At 41.0% G+C, this 26,448-nt stretch overlaps 1 protein-coding gene across 1 annotated transcript; it reads right to left on the bottom strand.

Moving 5' to 3' along the window:
* Positions 1–1,032: 1,032 nt before the first annotated feature.
* LOC137272854 (transmembrane protein 272-like) lies at positions 1,033–19,638 on the bottom strand. The gene is made up of 4 exons (XM_067805261.1): positions 19,426–19,638; positions 9,563–9,731; positions 8,596–8,655; positions 1,033–1,554 (listed from the first exon to the last, which is right to left on the bottom strand). Exons 1-4 carry the CDS (start codon positions 19,636–19,638, stop codon positions 1,112–1,114), a joined length of 885 nt encoding a protein of 294 aa, XP_067661362.1. The 3' UTR covers positions 1,033–1,111.
* Positions 19,639–26,448: the final 6,810 nt, after the last annotated feature.

The raw sequence follows: 26,448 nt of genomic DNA, 5'->3' as shown, positions 1-26,448 counted from the left end.
GGAAAGGTATAAACCAAAATATGTTTAAACGTTGCTACTTCCGTTCACAGATATGTAGAAAAAGGGTTTAGCAGTGTGGCAGGAAGCGCCTCCAGGGCATAGCATTGTTAGGAACAAGTCAGTGACAGAGTATGTTTTCTATCGATGCTTCAGGACAAACAATTTTTGCTCAGAAAGCAAAAGCCGAACATTGATTTTCCACAACAAAACCCAATATCGTCAGAACACACAGCATCATCAGCAAACAAGTTACTTTTAATGGTAGACCTGAGGCGATATTATTGTTTCCGGATATTGTACGCAAGAATTACATTCATATTTTAATCCATGCCGATGTAGTCACCCTGTTTCACATTATCAGAAGGTCGCTTCTGTCGAAGATATAACAAACATGGTGCTGTGGTGGTCGTCTGGTGATGGCGTAATCAGGACGTGTGATGTTTCACACCCACCAGTAGCAGATGGCAAGAGACTCGTCCATGTATCGTGTGATGGCGTTCAACAAACGTACGCGAATTTTCAAGAAAGCTCAACCCGGCTCGCTTTAGATGTTCTTATTACACTTGCAAACTGTCTGTCCATTACCAGTTTAGTCGCACTTCACACATTAGCACCGAGACTAAACGAAATCGTAATGATATCATCTGTACATTAGTTCATTTTCACACCGCTTTCGATTGTTAATGTCGTCTGCGCTGTCGCAGTCTCGGGAATTTCGAGACACAAAAACCAAGCAGATCTTACTGAAACGTTTTATACATTGTTCGTCTGATCTGACAACTATACGCCCCGGTATTAAGGAACCTGGTGAAAGTGAATTGTGCATTCACGTTTAGCACTGAACATTGTTCATCTTAATGTAAGCGGAATCCAGCTGAAATTACAAAGAAATGAGCATCTTAAATATTTGTAAATTATCTGTCAGTCCAATCACTAAAAGCGATCTCATGATCAGTCATTGAGCATCATTGGATGTCGTCTGCACATCCTCTGTGCAGCCGATCTGACTGGTCATTGAGCATGTTTGGGTGTCGTTTAATATATTCTGTGTCTGCTTTTTACACGAGAACCATGTTGACCTGACCATTGATTGAGCACGTAAGACAGTTATTTATACATTGTCTATCTGTCCTACACAAGAAGACCGATAGATAAAAGTCAGGAAACAAGCCCCCAGAATCCAAAGGCACAGATATGTGTAGAGACCAATGATCTGTATCACCGTGAACATGTAGACTGTCCGGTCGCACCAGTTGCTAGGGCGGTGGAGCTGTGGCGAGTATTTAGGCTCCCATAGCATGAACACCCAGTAGGATCCGAGGACTTGCCACACCAGGAGGAAGGTGTTCAGCAGATGGTTCATCACGCGGTACGTGCGTGACGTCAGAGCGGCACTGTCTCCTACGTCATAGAACGTGTCAGCACTGTCGGCTTTCCGAGACTGGATGGCTCGCCATAGGTTGATGGTCAGCTTGAGCATGCCGAAACACCCGCCCACTAACAGGTAGACCGGAATCCGAGGTTCCAAGGGACAGTCGTTAAGATACTTCACACCTGAAGAAAATAAAAATAGTATGTATGTGAGTTTGGTTCAATGCCAATCTTAGCAGATTTTCAGCAATATGATGGTGGTGGATAAATGAGCTTCCCATACGGTGCCATTTGGTGAATTGTACCCCAATTTTAGGCAATACGTCCCGTGTAGACCCTGGTTAGTAGTGGTCTTCAGCAACCCATGCTTGTCGTGAGAAACGACTAACGGGATCACGTGATGAGACTGGCTGAATTGGCTCATCGTCATCGTATCCCAGTGGCATGGATCGATGCTCATGACGTCACTCATGAAGGTAAAATAACATACAGACTACCTCATAGCTCTAGGTAGTGATGTTATATATAACCTAGGTTGTTCTATGGTTGTCTGTCACCGGAAGAACATCCTGGAATAAGGCTCAAACTTGCCTTAAACCCGAAATCACTTTCGCAATGCAATACTCCACGGATACTTGGGCAGAGGAAACGTGTGGGCTATAAAATGGATCGGCTAGTCCTCTTTGATGGCCGAGTTGATTAAATGACATTGTCTCATATTTCGTTGGGCTCAGTTCATGATATCACTGATGTGTTCGGTCGAGTCCAGGCTATGAGCACACCGTGGGGTGACAAACAGTACAAACACAAAAAGAACACATGACACGTTGTATGGATAAAGACTTCTTTACTCACCTGATGAAGGAGCAAGAATCAGCCCTGAAACGTCGTGTAAAGAAGGAAAAGGAAGTTCTTTATCCATAAACGGTGTCATGTATTCACGTTCGTCTAACTTCTAAATGCCTTAGTTTCAAAAAGTACAAAAATATGTCTCAGGTAACTGTTCGAGTTGTTGTTTTACACGGCACGGCAGCCTGAAAATAATTTGGAACATGAATTCCAGTGAACAACAGCATGAGCATAGATATTCACAATTTGTTCTGGATGGCAAATGTCAACCAAGTCAGCAAGCCTGACCACCCGATCCCGTTAATCGCCTCTTATGACAACATGAGTTGCTCAAGACCAGTTCTACCCCGGATCGTCACGGGTGTCTTAGATACTGCCACGAGTGAGTGTGTCAATGAGCAAGTGCTGTCTAACGTTATAACACTATCACGTCTATATCGATTTATAACATTGACGGACCGCGCAGACAGGACTGACAAAATGCCTAAGGATGAATCACCACAATTCAGGTCACCTACTGCTACTGCCCCGTCCTCATCAATGGAAGCCACACGGTGTTCATCTAAAAGGCGCTTATGTATCCTAATAACGATAACACTCTAATAATATGAAACTGCAAAACTGAAAACTTCAAATCGTTCCAGAAGTTCTGTACTGAAATATATTGCAAAATCAACATGAAACTAATCAAAGTCTCTAATGAGTCCTGACATTTGGTTAGAAATGATGTAAACATGTCGGAGTCTAAGAAGCCGTATGAACTATGCGTCTCAGGTAATGGAATCGAAGTATTGCCCACATGTTTTTCACACATATCATGAGATTACACGCTTGTTAATGATCTGTATATGTAACAATTCAAATACTCCACCGAAACTTCTTTCATACCTTTACAAATCTACACTACATTGTAACGAATGCTATGCCATATATCAGCACCGAAAAATGTTAATGTCAGAAAGATGCTCAATCGATTACGGCGCCGGTACACACTGCATGTCTTTTGATAGAACGCAATCAGATCGTGCTGCACGGCCACCTGATACGGTTCTAAAGATCAAATATGCACTCCTATTTAACGCTATTAGTCTTTTCCCAGTTAATGCTCTCTCTTGTTTAAAGAAGCCAGGTTTTTGATGAAAATGAAGCACTTCCTGCATGACTAGCGCCCGTGACTCTTAACGTATTATGATATCAAATATTGCCCTTTGCAAAGCAAACAGTTCTATCCCTGCTCAAACAAAGGCTGTACAAAGGGCAACAGTCCTGAGTGACGATAACGGAGTGTTACAGTCGTTGTCGTTACTTCATGGCGGATGAAGGAAGTTAGGATTTTATAAAAACAAAACAGGAAGGAGCTTTGTCAGAATACATAATTTTCCCGCTGGGACCATTGCTTGTTGTATAAGTGTCCCCTGCTGGGAATTTCGGGAAAGTATTCGTGAACAGATCCGGTGGTCTAGTGACATGGCTGATTGTATGGCATTGTATCCCAGTTCCGTGGATTGATGCTCATGCCATCACTCACAGGATTCTGGGCTTTAGAGTGTGGCGTTAAATAAGAAAGACTTCCGTGTATCGATGCACGTGATGCCAGTCACTGGATGGTCGGGTCTAGTTTATTTACATATCGCTGGTAATGTGGCTAAATATTCCTGAGTAGCGTTAAAAATGAAAGAATTCAGTGTATCGATGCTCGTGACTGGATGAACGCCGCCAAGGCGAGAAAGCCGCAGAGTGTGGAGCTGAATTACAAAGGATATAAACCTCGTATGAAACGTCATAGGGTATTGGTTGGCCAGATCGTACTCGGTGTCTCCTTACTCCGATCGGATATCTGATTACTTGTCTGGTAAACACACGGCTATTTCGCAGGTATCGTAAACAGATTCATATTGTTCACGATGTCACAGGCTACCTTCTATGTGTTCTAAGTGACTATGTCACTTCAGGAAGGACTAATGCCATTTCGTCTGACTTTAGTGTGGACTTGTATCATTGCGTATCACAAGTGTTGCACATACACACATACACACGCATGCACGCACGTACGCACGTACGTACGCACGCACGCACACATACACAAATGGTTAGAACTGGTCTTCAGCAAGCCATGCTTGTCATAAGACGACTAGAGCGATCTAGTTTTTTGACTTGGTAAACACATATCTACGTATCCCAACTGCGTACATCGATGATCAAACTGTTGATCATCGGACTGTGTGGTCCACACTCGATTATATTCCACAGTCATGGAGCTAAGCAATAAACAAACAAATATACTATGTATACTATTATGTTATAGTTTGAAAAACATCAATTCTTATCTATTTCAATCAGTTGCACAAAACAATTTCAGCTTGTATTGACATGAAATCATCACATCACTTCTTACAGCGAACTGCATGCACTTACTGTCCTTAAACAACTTCACTGAGTGCTATTTTAGAAGTTGGAAAGTACAATATAGACTTTATGGGTAACAACGTTTCCTATCGAAATGTAGCACTCACGAATAAAAGAAGTCGTCATTCATAATCTCTGTCTATATTGTGCAAGCAAATTGCTCGAGTGAGGGTTTAGGTTAAACAATTGTGGCACCGCGGTAAGACCCATTACATCAGTCCTGTGCTAATGCCATCATAAATAGCAGAGACATTACTGACACGGTCAAATCGTTAATACAATTAACAATCTATTTAGAAATATCCACTATCCGGGTAACAGCACATTACACGTCCCATCGGTTGATTATGATAATACGTACTGGTTACATAATACCTGTTCTTTAAAATATACACTAACCGGGTAACAGCACATTACACGTCCCATCGGTTGATTATGATAATACGTACTGGTTACATAATACCTGTTCTTTAAAATATACACTAACCGGGTAACAGCACATTACACGTCCCATCGGTTGATCATGATAATACGTACTGGTTACATAATACCTGTTCTTTAAAATATACACTAACCGGGTAACAGCACATTACACGTCCCATCGGTTGATTATGATAACACGTACTGGTTACATAATACCTGTTCTTTAAAATATACACTATCCGGGTAACAGCACATTACACGTCCCATCGGTTGATTATGATAATACGTACTGGTTACATAATACCTGTTCTTTAAAATATACACTAACGTTTATTTGACATTAACAACTTTTTGTGTTTAAGTCAGTTGCTAGCTTGGTTGCTAGTAGCAGTTGCTAACAACAACAAAAACAACAAGAAAATACAAACAGCCAACCATCCCCCCACCCCACCTGGAAAAAAACAACAAAAAACCCAACCCAAACAACCAAAAACAACATAACATTGAAAAACCCAAGGCCATTTACGCCAAGTACGCTAAGGACCCTTCACGGTCATCCCTTTGCCTGAATATTCACTGCCAAGTAAAACCCTTTCTGAGGAATATGTTGTCACTTAATATCCATTAGCTAACACAGTTTTCACTTAGGCCCAAATGCCAACGAACAAGCAATTAATTCGTTTTACCTCACTACGTATTATAATTCATTTTGAACATTCGACTTTGTTATGATATAACGCTACCAACTTGGCTGATTATTTCTCGGTAAATGCCAAAGTGGTTCCTTTGCTACGGTCAGAGACCAGTTCAGTGTGAACGTCCTTCAAAGGTAATAAACTAAAAGCAGAGAGTGGAGTTATAATGTTTCTTGTGTTTCATCTAATCCCCCGTACTGGATTACAGGCTTTAAAGGTCAGTGCCACTCAATTCGGGAACAGAAAGACCTAGGAATATGTGATCATCGGTTCGCGAACGGCTTGATGCACAATACACGGGATTTAGACTGTCGGGCAAGGCATGACGGTCACTTTGCAATCGATTGGCTATTTCGGACAGTTGAAACCAGTCACACAACGCGTAGTGTTGTTTAAGGTCCCAGCCAGAAATATTCATTATGCAGTATCTTGAAAAACAGCCTGGAGGTGGATAGTTGTGTCGTTAAAGCGTTCGCTCGTCACGCCGAAAACCCAGGTTGGATTCTTCATATGGGTACAATGTGTGAAGACCATTTCTAGTGGCTCCTCCGCGATATTGCTGGAATATTGCTAAAAGCGGCGTAAAACTATACTCACTTGAACAAAATCCGAATTAGTTGTTGACAGTACTGTTGATCTGGTTCAGAAAAACCATGCAGGACGATATATTCAGGTCGGTAACGAGTAATAGGACTTAGCCCAGTCACTGCACTTCCTGAGTATTCTAGCCAAGCCTTAGTCAATTTAATTTATTTGCTTTCCAATTATAACAGATATCATACGCATGTGCTCATGAATCAAATATCACATAGTTATGATATCAGTTATGATATCAGTAATGTGAGCTTATCCTGCCCCATCGTTTCACAAGGCACTAACACATGCAGAGGCAAGTCAACCGCTTGCCATCAAAGACACACACAAGTCAAAATAGGGGTTGAACTTGACAACAATAAAACGCTCTGAAAGACTGAAAAATATCTTCTGTTTTTTAATCCTGATAGAGCAACATTTGAGCAGTTATCCTATATTTTAGTAAAAACAGCACATCCAGCTGAAAGTTTTGCATTTCTGTATTGTCATACGGTCCTGTTGAGACTCAATCATAAATCTGCTCTGAATACGTTTGTTGACTTCGAGTGGACTAGAAACCATAGAAACCCAGTGAAACCTTCACTGGTAGATTGCTTACGTTCTAAATGTCAAAAGGGCTTTGGAGAATTTTCAAATAGTACTCATAATCTATTTTAAATTGGAAAAGAAATTCAAAAATTTGATTTTCGGACGCCAAAAAAATTAGAAGTACATCTCAACCAAATATTTAAGATTTACTTCTACTGAATATCTTACTTTCTTTTTTTTAATTTGTGAGGAGAATTTACTAACTTCTATGGTCCATGTAATAGTTTCATCTTTATTATGATTAGCTTGAGAGAGATTAATTCTACACCGCCTTTGGTAATATCCCAGCAATGTCATGGCGGGGAAACCAGAAAAGAGCTTCACATATTGTACCCAAATGGAGAATCGAACCCTGGTCTTCAGCTTAACGAGCGGACGCTGGGTTACCCCACCGCCCATTGATCAGCTTGAAAATGTCAGCTTGACGGGCGTAACACATTGGTATTGCTCATCAAGATGGTTTGCCAGACCTCTGATTGACGCATCTTGTCGTTATCCGCTTGATTCCATGCTGTCTCTGCACCTGGGGGGCCAACACCTTGTCCCCACTGTGACAGACAGGAAGGTGAGTGGGGTGTGTGGGGAGATATCGACTGCATGGGAGAGACGGGGGGCAAAGGATAGGATTACCATTCGAGGCAGGAAATTGTCTCGTGAAGGATATGGCTTCGTCAGCTGAAATGTTACCAGACTTCCGGTCCGTTGAAACCACTCGCCGTTATCCTGAGAGTGATTCACACAACAGCTTCGGGGAAGTCTGGTTCGGACGTGTGGTCATCCAATATCAGATAGTTCTCGATCAGAGAAACGGAACCTCGGTGTAATAGGAGTTTTCGTTCGTTTTCCGTATCCATTGCTAATCTAGCGACAACAATCAGTCGTGACCACCAGGCGAGCGAGAGGTGAGGACACGATGTCTCGTGACACCTAGCGTTGGACAAACAGATCCGTTGATGGGTCTAGCAGTAAATTAAGCGGTCACTTTAAGTGCCGTGTACTTCAGTCCAGTGCGTGTCTGAAATAACTTGTTTGAAAAACATTGCTTGCTATACACGTGAGTTGTGAAATTTCGAATTAGACCTTCGATGAACCGGGACGTTGGGGGTAGCCTAGTGGTTAAAGCGATCGCTCGTTACGCCGAAAACCGGGGTTCGATTCCCCACATGGGTACTATATGTGAGCCCATTTCCGGTGTTCCCCGCAGTGTTATTGCTGGAATATCGCTAAAAGCACCGTAAAACTAACCTCACTTGAACAAAATTCCGATTGCGTTGTTGTACAGTCACCGTTGAGGTGTAAAACTAAACTCTCTCACTGACTCACTTCGATGAATCCATGGAACAAGCGTGTGCTGCTGGCAAACGGGAATCAGAATTAGTGTCTGGATACACAAAACACTCGTAACGCTACGACCTGTCGAAACTCTACATTTTACCACATGCTTACGACTGTTGTAGCGCTGCCAACGCTGTGTGGCTCGGGACCAGGATACTGAATGAGGGAAAACAAATTATTCCAAGGATCTTGGTACAAATAAGAATCGCAACTCTGCAGAAACCTCGGACGACTCAGTAACAGGGCAACTCATGTTTCACGTTATTTCACGCATAATTTAGAGCAATACATCGTCAGTGTTTACTGTCGTAAATGATTACAGGTTAATACTTACCCATTGATAACATCACAATAGGTAGTACCATAGACAGCGCCAATATCCCGGTCACAAGAGCTGAAATGTAAGTCGTCTATATAGTATATGAATAATATATGATTTATATATTGGCACAATGGTGGGATTGCCTCCATGAATCATAAGTATTGAAGAACAACTATGCATAGACTCCAAAGGTATTTTCGAGTTACACGTGTATGCATTTCTCCATACGGGAACAGTAACGACAACAGGAAAAGAAACAAACAGAACATATAATGTTTATGTATTTGAAATCATCACCAACAACACATTTAAGTATGTCATCGTCGTTGTCATCGCCATGTTTTCGCATTGGCTAAGTGCTCCTCTATTATTTCCAATGTATCCTACTTACAAGCGAGGTATATTTCAATGTTCCCCGCTGCCAATGGCAACTCATTCGGTACTTCGTGGTAGTACTTCTGTATCTTGAATAACATTGAAGCACAATGATGCATGGAAAATACCGATGTCTCGCGAATGCTAATCCATGGAACGGGGATAAGTCTAAATTTGTTTTCCTTGTGTCTTCTGCAAAATCTAGCGATGGCAACGAAAAGATTTGCATCGTATTCCAAATAATAAATTATGGCTAAACGTTCAAATGCAGTGAATTTAAGGTATACCGATACCCATAATTCAAAGTTTAGAATTAATATTGAGGTAAGATAAGTATGTTGTTCACTGATCCCCGGGGCCTCATCGAGGGTATCATCTTTCAACCCATGTCATCCTCGTGACTGATGAACAACCTATGATATAACAGCGGGGGAACAAGAGACAGGCTTTGGGCATTAATCCATGGCTGAAAGAGAACGCGTTAACCAATAGGATAATCTATAGAAAATGCGCTATCAACCAGACCCTTGAAGAGAAACTCCACTGAACAGCAAGGGCACTCGTGTTGGTGAAGGACATCACAGTATCAGAAAGTTGTACTTACTACTTTTACATATAACCGAACACCCTCTGCAGGCGAAGTCGCACGCCCCGTCAGCCTCTTTGTTAGCCTCCTGTAGTTGCAGACAGACGTCATGGCTGGACTGGGCGCTGGAGAGAGCGGCGTCCCACTCAAGATTAGTCTCGTACAGCTGTCGATCATCGTTGAAAGACTGCAAGACAGAGGCTCACTGAGTGAGTGAGTACTGTTTTAGCAATATCCATGCAATGTCACGTCAGGGACACCAGAAATGGGTGTCACGTATTGCACCGTAGTCTGTTATACAGACCCTGAAACAGATGCAAGTCTAGATTACTAGTATGTGGCAAGTCTAGATTTCCACAGTTTCTCAGGAATAAAAAATAAATCTCCGGTCTACTTTACAACATATATTCTTTTTTTATTATGAACTTTTTTTCTGAAAAAATGTTCATTTTAGAGACAAGCTGTTAGTCTAATTGCACGCATGTGGAGAATCGAACCCGGATCTTCGGCGTAATGAGCGAATGCTTTAACCACTAAGCTACCTCACAGACCCTTAGATACGTACGAAGACGAACAGACGTTCCATGGTTAACATATTCGAATTTTGAGACAAAAAGCCCAAAAAGATACATCTTTGAAGTTTGTAATTGTTGAATTATATTGTTGTCATGTAATACTTTCTACACAAGTGTCAAGGACGCTACAACTTGCAATGCAGAGTTAAGTCCCTTGTGTGCTCCAAGGGTCTACTTATGCAAGATTAGCTCTGATTACGAGCATTGGTTTGTCAGTAAAATACCAGTTCCAGCTGATTTCAACTGGTCCGTCGATAAACTGCATCTATTTCTTTGAACTGACTCGCTATAACAAAATACATTGTATGCTGTACTCACTCACACTCTTACCAGCTCCACAAAGCATATTTATGGCGTATTGCAGAAAGCCTAATATTGTATCAATTCTGTTAATGAAAACCCATTTATTCATTCTGTTATTGATTGACTTGATGTCAGAAAGGACGCCTGCTGGAATCGAATGAAAACACCATAGGAAAATATTATTCGTCTGTGAACTTATCCAGGGCCCAAACAACGGCTCTGTGGTCATAACGGTTAATGGTTCAACTCATTGTCTCAGTCTTTAAATAATGACAAGAAACCCTCTGTTCTTCAAACAATCTAGTCAAAGAAACCATAAATAATAGCTTAGCAAGCTGCGGCGAGTCGGTGCCGATCCGAAAAATCAGTCGTGCGCCGTCTAAGACATTTTATTGATACAAACAGACTTTCGAGAGAGGGTCAATACCTACTCTACTTTCTTCAAATATCCAGGGATTTTGAGGAAATAAAGCCATCCAGACCTTTCCTTCCCGCAGCTGGAGGCCGTTCCCCATGTCCTATAACTGTATTTCTACAACGTCATTTCATGGACACCGTACCATGTGAACGTCGTGTGACCAACACAATGACAGAAGACTTACAAAGGCTTACATGCGGGTAGTCGTGTGACGTGTTGAAGACCGAGAGAGATGTTTCTTTGCTATATAAAGTTCGGTGATTACAGAAGAAGAGGATGGGGAGGCACGTTGGCTGACGTTGTTATGGTCAGAAGGCTGAGGCCCATTGTGAAGATGAGACTGGTTTAGGCTTAAAAGAAGAGTAATAATAGTCTACTTGCGTGTAAGTCATTTTCTCCCTTGGTCACTGTTTGTGTAGACCCAAATAATAGACTAACGCTTAGTCTCTGAATCTATCTATCTATCTATCTATCTATCTATCTATCTATCTATCTATCTATCTATCTGTCGGTCTGTCTGCCTGCCTGCCTGCCTGCCTGTCTGTCTGTCTGTCGATCAAATGTAGACAGTAACATATAGAGTGAGTCCTAGTAAGATGGAAGACCTTAGGCGTAGGGCTTTGGGATTATATGGAGGGCTAGGCGGTAGGAAAATATTGTGGTTCTAGGACTCTGCAGACGCATTATATTGTTGTTTCATCTAGCGGGGGCAATATTGTATGATGATTTCATTCAGTGGTGGCAATAGTGTATGGTGGTTTGATGGAGCGGTGGCAATATTTCATGGTGGTTTCATGTAACGGTGGAAATAATATGTGGTGGTTTAAGCCGGTGATGGCAACGTTATATGGTGGTTTCATGGAGTGGAGGCAATATTGTATGTGATTTCATGGAAAGTTGGCTATATTGTATGGTGGTGTGTTAGAGCAATGACAATATTATAGTAATATACAGTAGTTTCATAGATTGGTGTAAAATCATATGGTGGTTTCAGAGAGAGGTGGCATTGTTATGCAGTGGTTCCATGGCGTGGGGGATTATTTCATGGTGGTATGGTGGTGATGACACAATATTCTGGTATCATGATGTAGTGGTATGGCGGAGCATCATTTAGGGGTGGAACATTTTTTAGTTGTTTCACTGGTGTAGTTGTATGATCACCCGATTGTATCTTCATGAATCGTTGTTGTAGCTTGGTGATGATGTCACCGATCCTGGACAGAGTTTCACCTTTCTGTGCTACCAACGTCTGGGTTTTTTTGCAGGTACATATTTATGTGCATATGTAGGAGTATAACGTGGATCAGAAGACAGGGTTACCAATGAAATATAAGGCAAAACGTGGGAGAGGATATATAGTGTAGGCTTGGACAATCATTTCATGTCATCATGTTACTCAGATATGGAAAATATAACAATTGCGTCTTCCAATACTTTCAACGTATTACCAACCGAGCACCTGGTTCCATTTTTATGTTCTCAGATGACAACATTTAAATCTAACTCTCAGAACTGTAAATGAAATAAATAACATTTACAATTCTATTTACACCTCGTTACCTTTCAAGGATACCTAAATCAAATTCTGGCCCCTCTTTGTTCAGTACAGATAAAAAGACAGACGTTTTAACGATATGAGATCACCTGGAGGCGGTTGAACAGGCAGACTAAGGTAAATCGATCGCGAACAAGAAATAGCAACATCGCCCATTCAAATAGCTGTGTCACCGGATCGCCGAAAAATATTGCTTGAAACGGCATCGCTTGACGCCACAGTCTGTCGCACTGTCCATGAACCATATCATCTTGCCTTTCACGAAGCCCTTTCCCCCGTCCCTAAACGAAGCAGATCCATACTGCCACAGTTTCATGAATATCCTACCTCGCTGGGGCTCCTTATCAAATTAAATGATGTTTTTGTTTTCATCAAAATGTCATGTTTTTCAGACTAAAGGCTAGTCTAACTATATTTACGCATCTTTGACTCACGTATGAATATATCATTAACACTTATGTTTCACAAACTTTTCACTGATGTTTTCATATTTCACTTATGTCTATATTCCGTGTTTCATTTATGCTTCACATATTTGTCACACATATTTTACATGTTTTTCACTTATTTTCACCTATGTTCATTCACATTTCATTAAAGGTTTGCTTGTATTGAATTTTGCAACAAAACCAAGCACAGAGTTAATGCAAAACGTGTATATAATAATACTAGCAAACCGCCCTGAAGACTAAGATCCTGTCTTGTCTTGAGGTGATAACCGATATCACAGAAAGGTTACATCAGAATCTGAAATATATACACACTGTTATCGTTTAAAGGTAAACAGACATATCAGTGATCAACATCATGAGCATCCAAGTCAGAGAGCCTGACCACCCGATCCCGTTAGACGCCTCTTACAAGCATGAGATGCTACTGACCAATTCTAACCAGAAACTTAACGGATATAAGACAAGTACCTGCACAATCCAACAAATAAAACGGAAACAATGATAGCGACACCATAAACCTCTATATGTCGACAAAATGGCTGCAGTGGGAAATGAAAGCAATATATCATGTACACAGCATTCATTTTCTAATAAAGAAATTACGATCCATCTAGGTCTATATTTAGACACGTGTGGCTTAAATAGTCCTGGTATTGAGCAAACACAAAGATGGAAATACATTCTTGGATTGATTTTCATTAATGAAATGACACAACTTCAGTAATGGATGAAACACACAGCGTCACAGCCTTTTCAGTGCACTGTAATTGTCCTTGCCAGTATTATAGAGAGGTTCGACCGAACAGGGTTATGCTTCATAGCACTGATTGCCATTTTCATTATACACGTATTGGGTACAGGACTAATAGGTGAAATGTTCGTTATACTGAGAAAGGAAAAGACATAGAACACAAGGGTCTGGAGTGAGTGAGTGAGTTTCGTTTAACGCCGCACTCACCAATATTCCAGCCATTGTCTGTACCAGGCAATCCAGTAGTCAACGCTACGAGCATTGATCTACGCAGGTGGGGTACGATGACATGAGTCAACCAAGTCATCGAGCCTGACCACTCGATACCGTTAGTCGAGTCATACGATAATCACAGGTTTCTGAAGACATTTAACCCGGATCTTCACAGGTAGTGTTCCTGATGTCGAGATCCGATAAGATTTGTAATCCTGACCAAGGAAATATATATAAAACGTTTCAAAGATACAGTAACGGTAATCTTGTGTGACCGACAAGCGTATAGACAAGCTTTTTAATTAAACATAACAATGCCACTTGTATGAAGTCACTTTTCAAAGGTTAATTAAATGGAAGTAAGACCTTTCCATAATAGAAGAAGACAAACAATGTATATTCACAGACATGGCGTATGCTTCACATCTTTCTCAGTACTTCCTTGTCTAGCTTCACCTTAACATTGATTGAACGAGGCTGCGCGAGATTTCATGTTGACATACGAGAACCTGCAGTTGTGTGTAGTGGTATATGTAGTGGAGTGCACGCAACATATAGATTTGATCCAGGGACGTAAGTCGACGCGAGTTGACGATCTACTGGAGTATCGCCTGAGTCAAGTACAACAACATGGATGGATGAGTAGTGTTTTACGCCGTAATATCCACACCTGAAGAAGAACTTTCTTGGTGAAACAAGGACGAGTTTACAGTAAACGTTATGCCAAAGTGTTATCGTAAACTTTCACAGCGATGATGTAACCCTATTTTGAACAGAATTTACGGACCACGGTACACGTCGAAATGTTGTTGAGACGTTAAATCTGGATTCGAACGTGGACTGTAGAGGAATTATATCGCATTGTCATTAAAAGCGCTGAATATTGTTCGCTGTGTCATGAATTCGGTAGTCTTGTATTGTTCAGAAGTTAATTTTATAAAGTTGTGTCGTGTTGCACAAAAGAGATAACTATTCACTTTTCCGAATTACTTTCCTTTGTGGGTTTAACCTACGAGGTAAACTTCCATGACATCATCATCATCATCATCATCATCATCATCATCATCATCATCATCATCATCAAAGCCGGCTTTAACGTGAATCATCGTATATCAGAGGCCATATCAACATGGATTTCCTGGCACCTTTTAATGAATGATGTCCACATCCACACGTGGCCACAAACACGCAGACAAACAAACAAATTGTTGAAGGAGGATACTACCGCCGATTTTTCACAGGGTAAATGCCACCTTCCGTGTTTAACATTGAATAAAATATTTATAATATCGCAATAAACACATGCAAAAACGCATTCTTATTTCCGTCAGTTACGTAGACACTAAACAGGTGATAAGCAGATAAGATCATTTACTAAATAGCATAATGAAATATAGAGACAGAGCGCATTAAAAATATTATGAATTTGTGAAAAGCGCATACATAAACCTTACAGTTTCCATGGTTTCCACAGATGGTGTTTACACACAAAGAAACGCATTTAAAAGACTACACCACTGATAATCTAGTTTAATGAAGCATAGATAAACATATTTACAAATTAGTAAAGTTATCAGTGCTCAGTCAAGTCGAAAAAAATTGGTTTGGTGGGGTAGGTTAAAGTGGTTTGTCACGATGAAGATTCGAGTTCGATTCCCTACATGGATACAACATGTGAAGTACATGTCTAGTGTCTCCAGAAAAAGTATTACTAAATCGGTGTAAAACAAAACTCACTCACTAAGCAAAATTGAATGTACTCTTCTTACAGGTGACACCACCTTATCAGATGTAATTGCACACGTCACAAAATATATGCCATTTAATACCCGTAAAAGTTGTTATTGTGAGAAAGTTGTCGGGCGATCCCAACGGGAATTATGAACCGTATTGACCTGCGCCACGTATTAAAGTCAAGATGAAACAGGCGCCATCCTCTGTGCAGAGCCTCTCTGCAACCTGTCTGATTCTCTTTAACGTAATACGGGCATATCTTCAACTAAGACCCTAGCGTCATGTGAAACGCTGTTAAAATTGGAAATGAAAAAAATCTTGCATTTCAAGCAGAAAAACAATCACACGTCTAGTTGAGATTCTCGTTAAGTCTCGGCAATATTGTTTTGTTTTTCTTCTCCTTGATAATGACGTACTGCTGAGCTGGGTTCCATTTTTTTCTCATTTTCTTTCTAGCTTTTTCGATTAAATGGGGAACGTGGTATAATCGCAGCGTGAGCTTGTTGGCATGAGCTATATCAATACCTGTTGTCGTAATGTGTACATGGCAATGCTATGTGATACATGTCGTGATACATGATAATGCCATGATACATGATACATGTGGTGATACAAGTCATGAAAAATCGACACTTTTCACGATAAATGACGCGCAACGCCATAAAACGACGAAATCACCGAACAACACAGCTTAGTGTGTCACACCTTTCTCAATCACCCGTCAGCACTGATCCAGTGATTCAAATATTTTCACCGCATACATCCCTTTTACGACAGTTGGAATCTGTTCTGGAACTTAACCGCGACTGGATACTCCACGTTTCATGTTCTGTTCGAAGTTGTGAGAGTGAGTTAGTGAGTGAGTGACATTAGTTTTTACCTCGCTTTATTCTAGCATATTCACGGCTAAGAACACCATGTACCCATATGGGGAATCGAAACCGGATTACCAACGTGGCGAGCTAACACTTTAACCCCCAAGCTACCCAAAGCCCCTTTGCCATTTGCACAAGTATATCATTGGGAACCCCGACAGAATGATTAACTCTATTGAGAAAGACTGAACATGAAAAGAATAAATGCCCATGTGTCTCTACAAGAGTAAACAGAAGATATATGTGATGTATATTTTCACGTTTTCCAAACACATTTTATGATGCAACAGTATCAGTGCCTAATGCATCGACATCGAGGGATAAACCACAAGATTGAGATAAACTGTTGCCAGTTGTAATTCCCACTATTTTACCATTTCTCAGTCCTACCAAAGTTTGCAAAAAAGTAATTTGTGGTTGCGTAATTGTGACAATTTGTATATTTTTGCAGTAAAGACTAGGTAGACGATGAATTCGCAACCACATGACTCATACCATGCTAAAGATGTACATTTCTTGAAATGACAATTTATTGATTTTCGAAGATAAGATGCCCAGACGTTGTACTACAGAACTACAGAAGTTGTTTTTTTTTTTCGATTTTTTTCTTATATTTATAAAGTTCTAAACCAATTATAAGGTAAAAACATGTTGGAGTATACTTTGACAGTGATGAAGCACCAGGACAAAGTTGTTACATAAATATCACAAACTGGGATATATCAAACTGATAAACTGAAACTGTAGTATATTATCAAAACAAAACAACAACAAAAACAACCTCTAAAATGTTTTTAGTTTTGGTGCATGAATGTTTACATCACATTAGAAGAATGTAATTATTATGTCTATACAACCAAGTGCCCTTAGATAACGGAGACGTTGAACGCGATGGTGACGACGTAGCACGACCCCGACGTCGGGTGTCCCGGCTCTCAGACCAATCTCTTTCAGCCTGTTCCGTACAGTTCGACCGTGTATCCTCTGAAGTCCAGGCACCCCTGACTGCTGTGCTCTCACTTGTGGCAATACGATCACGCAAGAGTAGTGCCTGGATGTACCGATCCTTGGGCTGCAGTGGTAACTCGAGGTCTGAACGGGGAGGGTCATTTGTTATACCTGTTTGGTTGCAACCAGCTGCAAGGAATGCTTGCTCAGACTAACAGCCAGACGACTGGTAACAGAAGGTTGGCAATCTCCATCGTGCATTCTTTCAATGACGATGTTCCGTGTCGCAGAATCAAGACGTGACGTAGTGATTTGACCTTAAAACTCCTTCAAAACAAATACCAATTTCTGGAAGTAATCTGGACTATTAATGCCAGACAGTGAATGCTCTTTGCTGCATAATTTCAACTTGAAGATGATTTCTGTTGCGTTGTTGCGATGCCTTTCTAATCCTTGTCAGAAATCTGATCAAAATCAACATTTTTAGGTAAAATCGATTTTGCACTTATACAGTTGTGTAAAATCATGTTATCAACACTTTTGTTACCTATTTTGACGATTGTTTGAACACAATAGGTAATTAATAGATTTTTGTTGCCTATGCGTTTCTTTTTTTTCAAAAGTATATATGACAAAAACAACTCTGAGGTATTATTCCTTAAATTCTATGCCGTAGATTTGAAATGAACTGACTTTGATTTATCACATATTTGGAAGCATTTCCACTACATCAACGGTCTGCATGTACTTTTTTCCCGTCTATTCTTTACATTCCACTTCAGTCCAAACCTATATCACGTCTTTAGAAAACATGTATCGTCGGCTTAACGCGCCGCAATTTGATTGGAAGCTGTCAAGTTGTCAATGGCTTTTGACCACTGCGTTCGCCCTTCTGAACGGACAGAGAAAAACACATTCTCAACAAAATCGATACCGACTAAAAAGCAGAGAAAATCCCCGGTGTTTTCTGAATTAAGCAACGCCAGCAAGTCAGCGAAACGGGTCCAGATTCCATGTAAAGTACGAATGCAGTGTCGTACCCAATTATACTTTAATCAGTCAAGTTGCAGAGACGTTTAACTCCATAAAACACTCACCTCAACTACTGCCAGCTGAGGTCTACCTCAACATTTCCCATCCCCACTCCCTAATATTCAATTTGCACAGAGAGTCAAAATAGTTGGATTAATTGTAAAAGCACTTTTTAAAGGCAAAATCATTACGAAATTTTTACTGGATTTCCAGGAGGCAGATCTGTGGCATTATATATCTTCGCGAACCGATGTTGAATTGGCTTTCGTTATTAGCCGTTATTGGTTCATTTTATCACCACCACCATCATCACCACCACCACCACCACCACCACCACCATCATCATCATCGTAAGTAATCTTGCTGCATCATTTAAAATAGTCCCCCGCCGTGATATTGCTGGAATATTGCTACAAGCGGCGTAAATACTCATTCACTCATTTAAAGTAACTTCAGTATTTGTTCTGTTACGTAAATACAGTTGCTTGTCATCAGTCCTTGTCTGTTGTTGTATGCCCCAGGCAGAAAATATCCATCTTATAACAGAATACGGACAAGTGAAACGCATAGAGGTTGGGTGAGTGAGTCAGTTTAGTTTTACGCCGACGGCCGCTCTCGGTGAGATAAGATGACGTTTGATTAAGTGGGATGAGGTAAGGTGAGGTTGGGTTGGGTGAGATGAGGTGATGGGGTGGCGAAACATATCTCACACGGCCTCTGTTACACCTGCCACAATACCTGCTGCAACCGATGGCATGCCGAAGTGAACTACAGTAGGTATAATTCCAGCAGTTCAACCCTTTGCGACAGAGAATTTGTCTTTCATGGAGCCACTATACATATTCCGTGAAGATGCTGGTGAGAATCATTCTTAAGCCACGACTGCTGGAAGTAATGGGCAATGGTACAAGGTGTGATGACTTGTTGATGCATGTCATTGTATCCCATACTCATCAATGCTCATGATGTCAATCACTGGAAAATTACATACAAACAAACAAGCAAGCAAAAAGTACTTTACGTACCACAACAGTGCTTGTAACACTTTTTGCTGGGGAAGCGCGGGCGTGACAATGTGGGTCAAACTTGGTGATTGGTGATGGCGGAACTGAGGATTCGTCATCCTCCGGGCGTGTACTGGTGCTACTTCCGCCCGATCTGGTCCTGCGCACTGAGGATCTTTTGCCGCTTCCGCGGTTCTTCCTGACCAAGGTACCGCTTCTCGTCAGCATTGACATGCTGAACAGCTACATCACGGGGACGATGGCAAGATGTAGACACTGCTCATCTGGGGGAAGTAAAAACAAGGTTATATATTATATTTTTTAAAAAAGATATCGCTACAAACTCCAGCGTCTACGATAACCAACCAACCAACCAACCAACCAACCAACCAACCAATCAATCAATCAATCAATCAATCAATCAATCAATCAATCAATCAATCAATTAACCAGGCACCAAGGTTAACATAACTGTAGAGTAGTTCAGGGCCATAATCACATTTTCATTTTCAATCTGGTGCTCGGATACACACGCGTTGCTAGTTATATATGATAAGCTGCCTTCACATCATCTACGATGCATATATGTGTACACGTGTTTCGGGAGCAATTACTGAATCCGATAAATAATATAGTTCACTCATTTAAAATACTTTTACCTGTAGTTGAAATCGTAATATAAAATATATTTTTAAAAAATGTGCTTTCTTGCACTTGGTTTAAATTGTATTCCGCAAAGAGGTAATTAGTAAAGAGTGAGTGAGTGAGTGAGTTTTTTAAATCCGCTTTTAGCAATATTCCAGCGATATCACGGCGGGGGACACCAGAAAATGGGCATCACACATTGCACCCATGCGGGGAATCGAACCCGGGTCTTCGGCATGACGAACGAACGCGTTAACTACTAGGCTACCCCACCGCCCCAATAGTAAAGAAACTGAACATCGCCGGACAGTGGGCGTGGGGACCTCAGACAACTGATTGGACCTTATTCACACAGGCTGACGTCAAGGAGCATTGTTTCGCCGGTGTGTTTTGTAAGGTAGTTGTTAGTAGTCCTGAATTCTAAAGGTGGGTAAAGGTTTACGATCAGGTCAACATCCACCTTAGTCTTAATTCTGTGCGATGTCTACGTATGTGTTCCCGGTGGGCGGGTTTAAGGCAGCTGTTTTATGTCCAGCTAGTCGTCATTAGGCTATCATTAAGATAAGGAACATTGATTTAGTTACATAAACAAATTACAAGGTCGCGATCTTCACAGGAAATGGTCTCCTCTCCGCAGACTTTGTTCGCTTAAAATCGTTTCGTCTCAGCGGTAAATGAACATATTACATGTGTGTGTCTGTTTATTAAAGGGCAGCGATGGCGAGTTCCGTGATATTAAGCATATGGTTTCTTTACAGTACGCCTCCGAGCCGTGGGTCTGTGCGTTTGGAAAGTATTTTTCCATTGAATGTTCGTCGTTAAATGTTGTTATGGGTATATTTCGTGTTCTCTCTCGTTAAACATATAGCGTTTAATATACGTAAAAAGATATGTTGTTAAAGTAAAATGCACGTTTTGGCTTATGGCAGTTCGGGTTTTAAATGGTCTAAACAAATCACGAAAGGTGGTATAACATTTCATACAGTTAATTGATGACCAAATCGTCCAGTGGCGCAGCAGTTTGCAGCACAGAGTAACTTCTCTTGGACACGCCAAAAACCACCTGTGAGAATCCAAAGTGGAAAGACACCCACCTCTTTCCTTATTACCTGACATACTGAATCGGTTCAAAACTCGCATACTCGCAAACTCACAGTCCCCAAACTTTCATATCTTATATTGTCTGTCTTATTCAGTTGAGTCATCGTCCAAATGTTACTAAAGACCATAAACTATGGAGCGAAGCAACGTGAGAGTTAATTATAATTCTTAATCCTCATCACTACCGCAGTGTACATTGTGTTGTCAGCCACCTTATGCCACTTTGCCACTTTCATTAAACATAGTATATGATATTTACGGCCTCAGTTGGTCATCTCCATTGGCTGTGTCTGTAACCCCATGAACTGTACAGGAAAGTGCAATTGTTTCTCTATCTGTTCATTGTTGAGTGTTTGCATGTCCATTGTTGTAAAACAAATGTACGTATATACATATATTGCCAAAGAGGAATCTGGTATTCCGACTGCCTGTGTAGGGACGACCGCGAACGTTATTATGCAACTCATAGGAAATGCCCTGGGGTTGAGCTGAAATTCCGCTCACCTTCATGTATACTTGATTGCCATGTCTTGTGTAACCAACTAAACAAGCTGGAACTCAACTATGCCTTATTTAAGAAGTATTTCCCCAGTCGACGCACCATATGAACTGCGTTGACACATACAGATGTGTAAGGTTACTGGAATAATGTTTACTTTGACCCCAACTCCAATAGTCTTGTTAAAAATGGAAATGTTTTCGTTTTGCCTTTAAGCGATTGCATGATTATGTGTCCATCTGCCAGAAGATGGATAAATATGATGAGAAAGACGATGGTAATATTCTAGTTTCAAAGCAAATGTCTAAAATGTTTAGTTTTGGCTACAGTCTTACGTCAGTTCAAAAACGGTTTTCACTACACATTCAATAACCGCGTGCCCTATATCCATGCATTATCTTTAAATTCTATTTCCTTATTACGGTAGCAGTTGGGTAGTTTGTAAGTGAAATAAGCCAATAATGGATATCAATCTACGAATGTTCGTTGAAAGCTGTGTCAGTCAATACATCCTCTTCAAACTTCGTCCTAATGCTGTAGAAACATTAAAACAGATGGAAGTATTTCTGAAAAATATCGATTTGTTGAAGAGAGATCCAATTTGTACTAATAGGTGAACATGACAGCGGATTGTCGTTGGAAATCATAATGGCAATCAGTGACAATGGCAATCAGTGGCAATGGTAATCAGGAACAATAGCCTTCTGGCCCCTCTGCAAACACGCTGTGAAAGTGAGAAGTGAAAGTTGCTGGGCGACATGGGACACGGGGACACTGAAACACGGAGAGATAGTGTTGATGGACTTTAGTAAGATGAAGATGTCACGTCGTGACAGATCGTGATCAGCAACGGTAGTACCAAGGTATCATCTATCCAGTTAACAAGAATCCCTCTCCACAACCACACATATATACATGAGCTCGTCACGCGGTTGACCGGCGCGATTCCCCAATTGAGTGCAACGTGTGGGCCCCCGCAGTGATATTGCTGGGATAATACTGAAAGTTGCATGAAACCATATTCACTCACTCACTATATATAAATTAAACCCACGTCGGGAGTCGAACATGGATCTTCGGTGTGACGTTTTATTATGAAACTACCCCACAGTTTCTAGAAACACACTCCCGACTGTTCCCGGTCTTGTAGCATTAGTTCCCTGAGACAGCATGTCGATTTACAACATAGACTGCTCTCGTAACAAACAAGGCCTTTTCAATAACTAGCGCCAGACGAAGTAAATCATTCATTGCCTTGTATAAAAATACATAGCCGTACTTGATGTTTTGTTTGTGCATTTAAAGTTCCTGTATAGGAGGACATGACATACCGAACTTTTAATTTGAATTGTATTTGTTCTTATCGACAAGGTGGGCGGTATGGACATCAAGGGTCTCTAAACCCTGATGCTTCTCGCCTGAATGCTATTGGATCGAAGACCAAGGGTCGATAAGCGTGACCATGTGATCTCGCTGCAAAAGAAATGTAACTCTGTTTTTGTCAAGCCTTTAAATAGAAGACATAAACAGAATTCAATTTTTCGAAACTTGCGTTTCTTTTGCAGTTCAGTATACTATTGCTCGCTGATTTATATACATGTAGATCAATGTAGATCACCGGATTGTATGGGTCAGACTGTCGCCATATCGCTGGAATATTGCTGAGTGCGACGTTTAACAACAAACATCTACACTATAACCACTGGTTATCACTGGACGTCACTGCAACGTGCCAAGCACTGCCAGGATGTAACGCGGTTTGGTCACATATTCACATGAACAAGGATTTTGTGCAGACAAACTGAGGACAGGAATCAGGATGAATACTAGTATGTTAGCTTTACTCGAGATTAACGAATCCTGCACGTTTAAGAGTCACTATACGAAATACTCCCCTATATGACTGGTTTTCTTCATTTTGGCAGCAGAACAATTGAAAAACCACTTCATGTAATCTTTTAACTTGAGCTCTTCATCACTGCCTTAAACACATCATACCAATAAATATCACAACCATAATGTTGGTAGCGCATTTGCCACTTCAGAAATATTAAATCTGTTCAAACAAGAAAGCAAATTTCTCTGAAAGACTTTCTTTGACAAAGCAAAGCGGCACTATAAAAAATGCTTTAAAACCATGGTTCAGATTTGCAAAGAATTTTACAAGATTAGACCACAAAGAGATTTGTGTCGATTGACCGTCGAAATCTTACAAGTTCAACTTCTTGGCAGTAACCATGGTTACTGGGGTTTTGATTCTGTAGGGAGTGAAATAAGCCCAAAAAGAAGGAGGCTCGTGCTATCGAAGTGGAAAGCGCCACTTGTATGATATCCGCCTATGGCGAACTTGTTGATGACAGAGAGACTCCAATTATCTTTGAGATTACTGTCACGGAGTCCCTGGCCCATGCATGACGTCATTAATCGTGAGAGTTTGATTCCGGCTCACGTCGACTTAACCGCATTGATACACCGGATAATTTTGAAGATGTACCAGAAGTGATCTGATTGGCTGAAGTTTGGATAATTGCTCTCCTTGATTTCCTGGAGTAGAGTTAGAAACGCCATAGATGATTTGGGTGACAGGAATGGTAAATTATTATCACCCATAATTGATACAGCCTCGCTAAGCTGCGGATACTGAGCAGATTATACATTGTTAATGGAAACACCCCGTAAAGATCAAGGTTCATTTATCTCGGCCACTTAGCGAATGTCCTGATGTATTCACGTTGATGCGTTCTTAATGATTCATGACTTTCATAAGCTAACAATAAATGAAGCGCAAAACGACTATTGTTATGTCACAAACATGTTTATCACCATGGACTGTAAAGATGCTGACAGAAAGCAATATATTAAGTGAGTGAGGGTGGCTTTACGCCACGTTTAGGAATATTTCAACGATGCTTTAGAAATGGGCAGATTGTACCCTTGTGGGGAGTCGAACTCAGGTCATCTGCTTGACGGGCGAACACTTTAACCACGGTGCTACTCCTCCGCCTGATACTTCATTAGAGCATTTTTTTCGTACACCTCTTGTAGATAAAATAACTGGTTATAATGACATATTTTTTCAAACTTCCAGTATTAATATGACTATATTAGATTTGTCTCAATATTGAGACGAATTAATGGCGAATACTCCAGTAATTATTTTAATGGTGAAAGAGTTCGCGCAACACACCAACGTTTCGGGTTTTATTCTCCACACGGATGGAACGTGTGAAGTACTTCCTTGGTATCAACTGTTTGCTTGATACTGACAACAGAAAGTCATAAAACCCATCGCACCAGCTAACCGATTTTCTGGTTGTTTATAGTTTTACGCCGCACTCGCACTATTCCATCTACATGGCGCAGTACCAGGCAATGCAGTAATCACCACCATGTGCATTTTCGACCTTCGCCATTGGGATACGATGCCATGTGTCAACCAGGTCAGCGAGTTGACAACCCGAAAATGTTAGTCGCCTCTTACGTCAAGCACAGGTTGCTGAAAACCATTTCTAACCTGCACCTTCACGAGTTCTATGGGCTTAACTTGAGACCATGATGCTTGCGATCGGCAACGTAAACTTCAGATTCACTTACATAAAAACATATTTATCATATAAAACATCCCCCACCCTCACCTCCAGACCCTGCACCTTATCACCTCCGCATCCACGCCTAATCCATCAGTGTCGATATGGACATGCTCGAGACGAAGCCCTCATAAACGAAGGTAATTTGCACTTCACTACATGATAGAAATACACCATTGTACAAAGTCCAGACTCGGATTAAAGGTACTTACTGGGCAATCTACTGTATACTACGTTCACAGCGTGACACAAAGTGTTAATCAAGGTCGCCTGAGGTAAAGATAGAAGCACTATGGTTGCCCTGTACTTTCCCAGCCAGCCGGATAGTCAGGCATCATCTATTCCAGAAGTATTCACTACATTTCTGCTCCCTGTCATCAGCGCCATGAGATTACAACGGACATCGCCATACATAGATTTTTGCAATCATCAGTCCAGATAACGATCACCGGATCACATGAAATCACTGGTTTTGTCAGGTGGAAAAATGACTGGAACCAATTGCCGGCTCTGTTGCTCGTCAGCCGAAAGGAATGTCGACCTCGGGAGTTTAGTGAAGCTAATAACATCTTTAAGGCACGAAGGAGAAGGCGATGAAAGGGAGGGGGGAAGGAGGTGGGGTGTGTGTGGGCAGATGGATATTGAACACTTTGATAAAGATGAAACCCGTACTTGATTCTCTAATGCACACGCCAATGTCACACACGTCTTAGATCTAGACCGCCATCATTTCTTTCATTCTTGTTCCAGGAACTCACCAGCTATGATATTACTGGATTACTGTTCAGAACGGCGTTAAAATCTCACTCACAACGAATTTCAGTACAGTCGATCTCAGAGTCAAAATGGTGCACATTCTTTCCGATTCCCCATCTAGAAATTGACACATCTACAGTAAATTGTATACATGTTCCAGCGATATCCCATGTCGGGAATCGAACCTTTGTCTTCTGAGTGACGAGGAAACCGTTAGGTTGCAGTACCGCCCCTCAAAAATGACAACGCATTTTTGTGCATATTTTTTATCCCTTGTTTCAGGGTTTAGTGGTCAGAACTTGTTTTGTATCATCCAACAGTGTTCGGGAGAAAAAGTTGGCAAAACATATAAATAATGATGTGCCTTATGTCTCTTGGTTTTCAGAAAGAGTTAATACTACAAACTCCGTTAATTGAATAAAAGGAAAAGCATTTCAAAGATCAATTTTGAAATGC

This window comes from Haliotis asinina, chromosome 2, assembly GCF_037392515.1.
Source record: "Haliotis asinina isolate JCU_RB_2024 chromosome 2, JCU_Hal_asi_v2, whole genome shotgun sequence".
NCBI classification, from domain to species: Eukaryota; Metazoa; Mollusca; class Gastropoda; order Lepetellida; family Haliotidae; genus Haliotis; species Haliotis asinina.
This window is presented reverse-complemented; position numbering and strand designations above follow the sequence as displayed.

Excerpts from the sequence above, each read along its gene's own strand:
- LOC137272854 (XM_067805261.1), bottom strand. The coding sequence starts at position 19,638 with ATGTCAATGCTGACGAGAAGCGGTACCTTGGTCAGGAAGAACCGCGGA. Across the intron at positions 9,732-19,425 it reads GTGTTACAAGCACTGTTGTG|TCTTTCAACGATGATCGACA; the intron begins GTACGTAAAGTA and ends TCTGTCTTGCAG. Across the intron at positions 8,656-9,562 it reads TTCGGTTATATGTAAAAGTA|CTCTTGTGACCGGGATATTG; the intron begins GTAAGTACAACT and ends CTTACATTTCAG.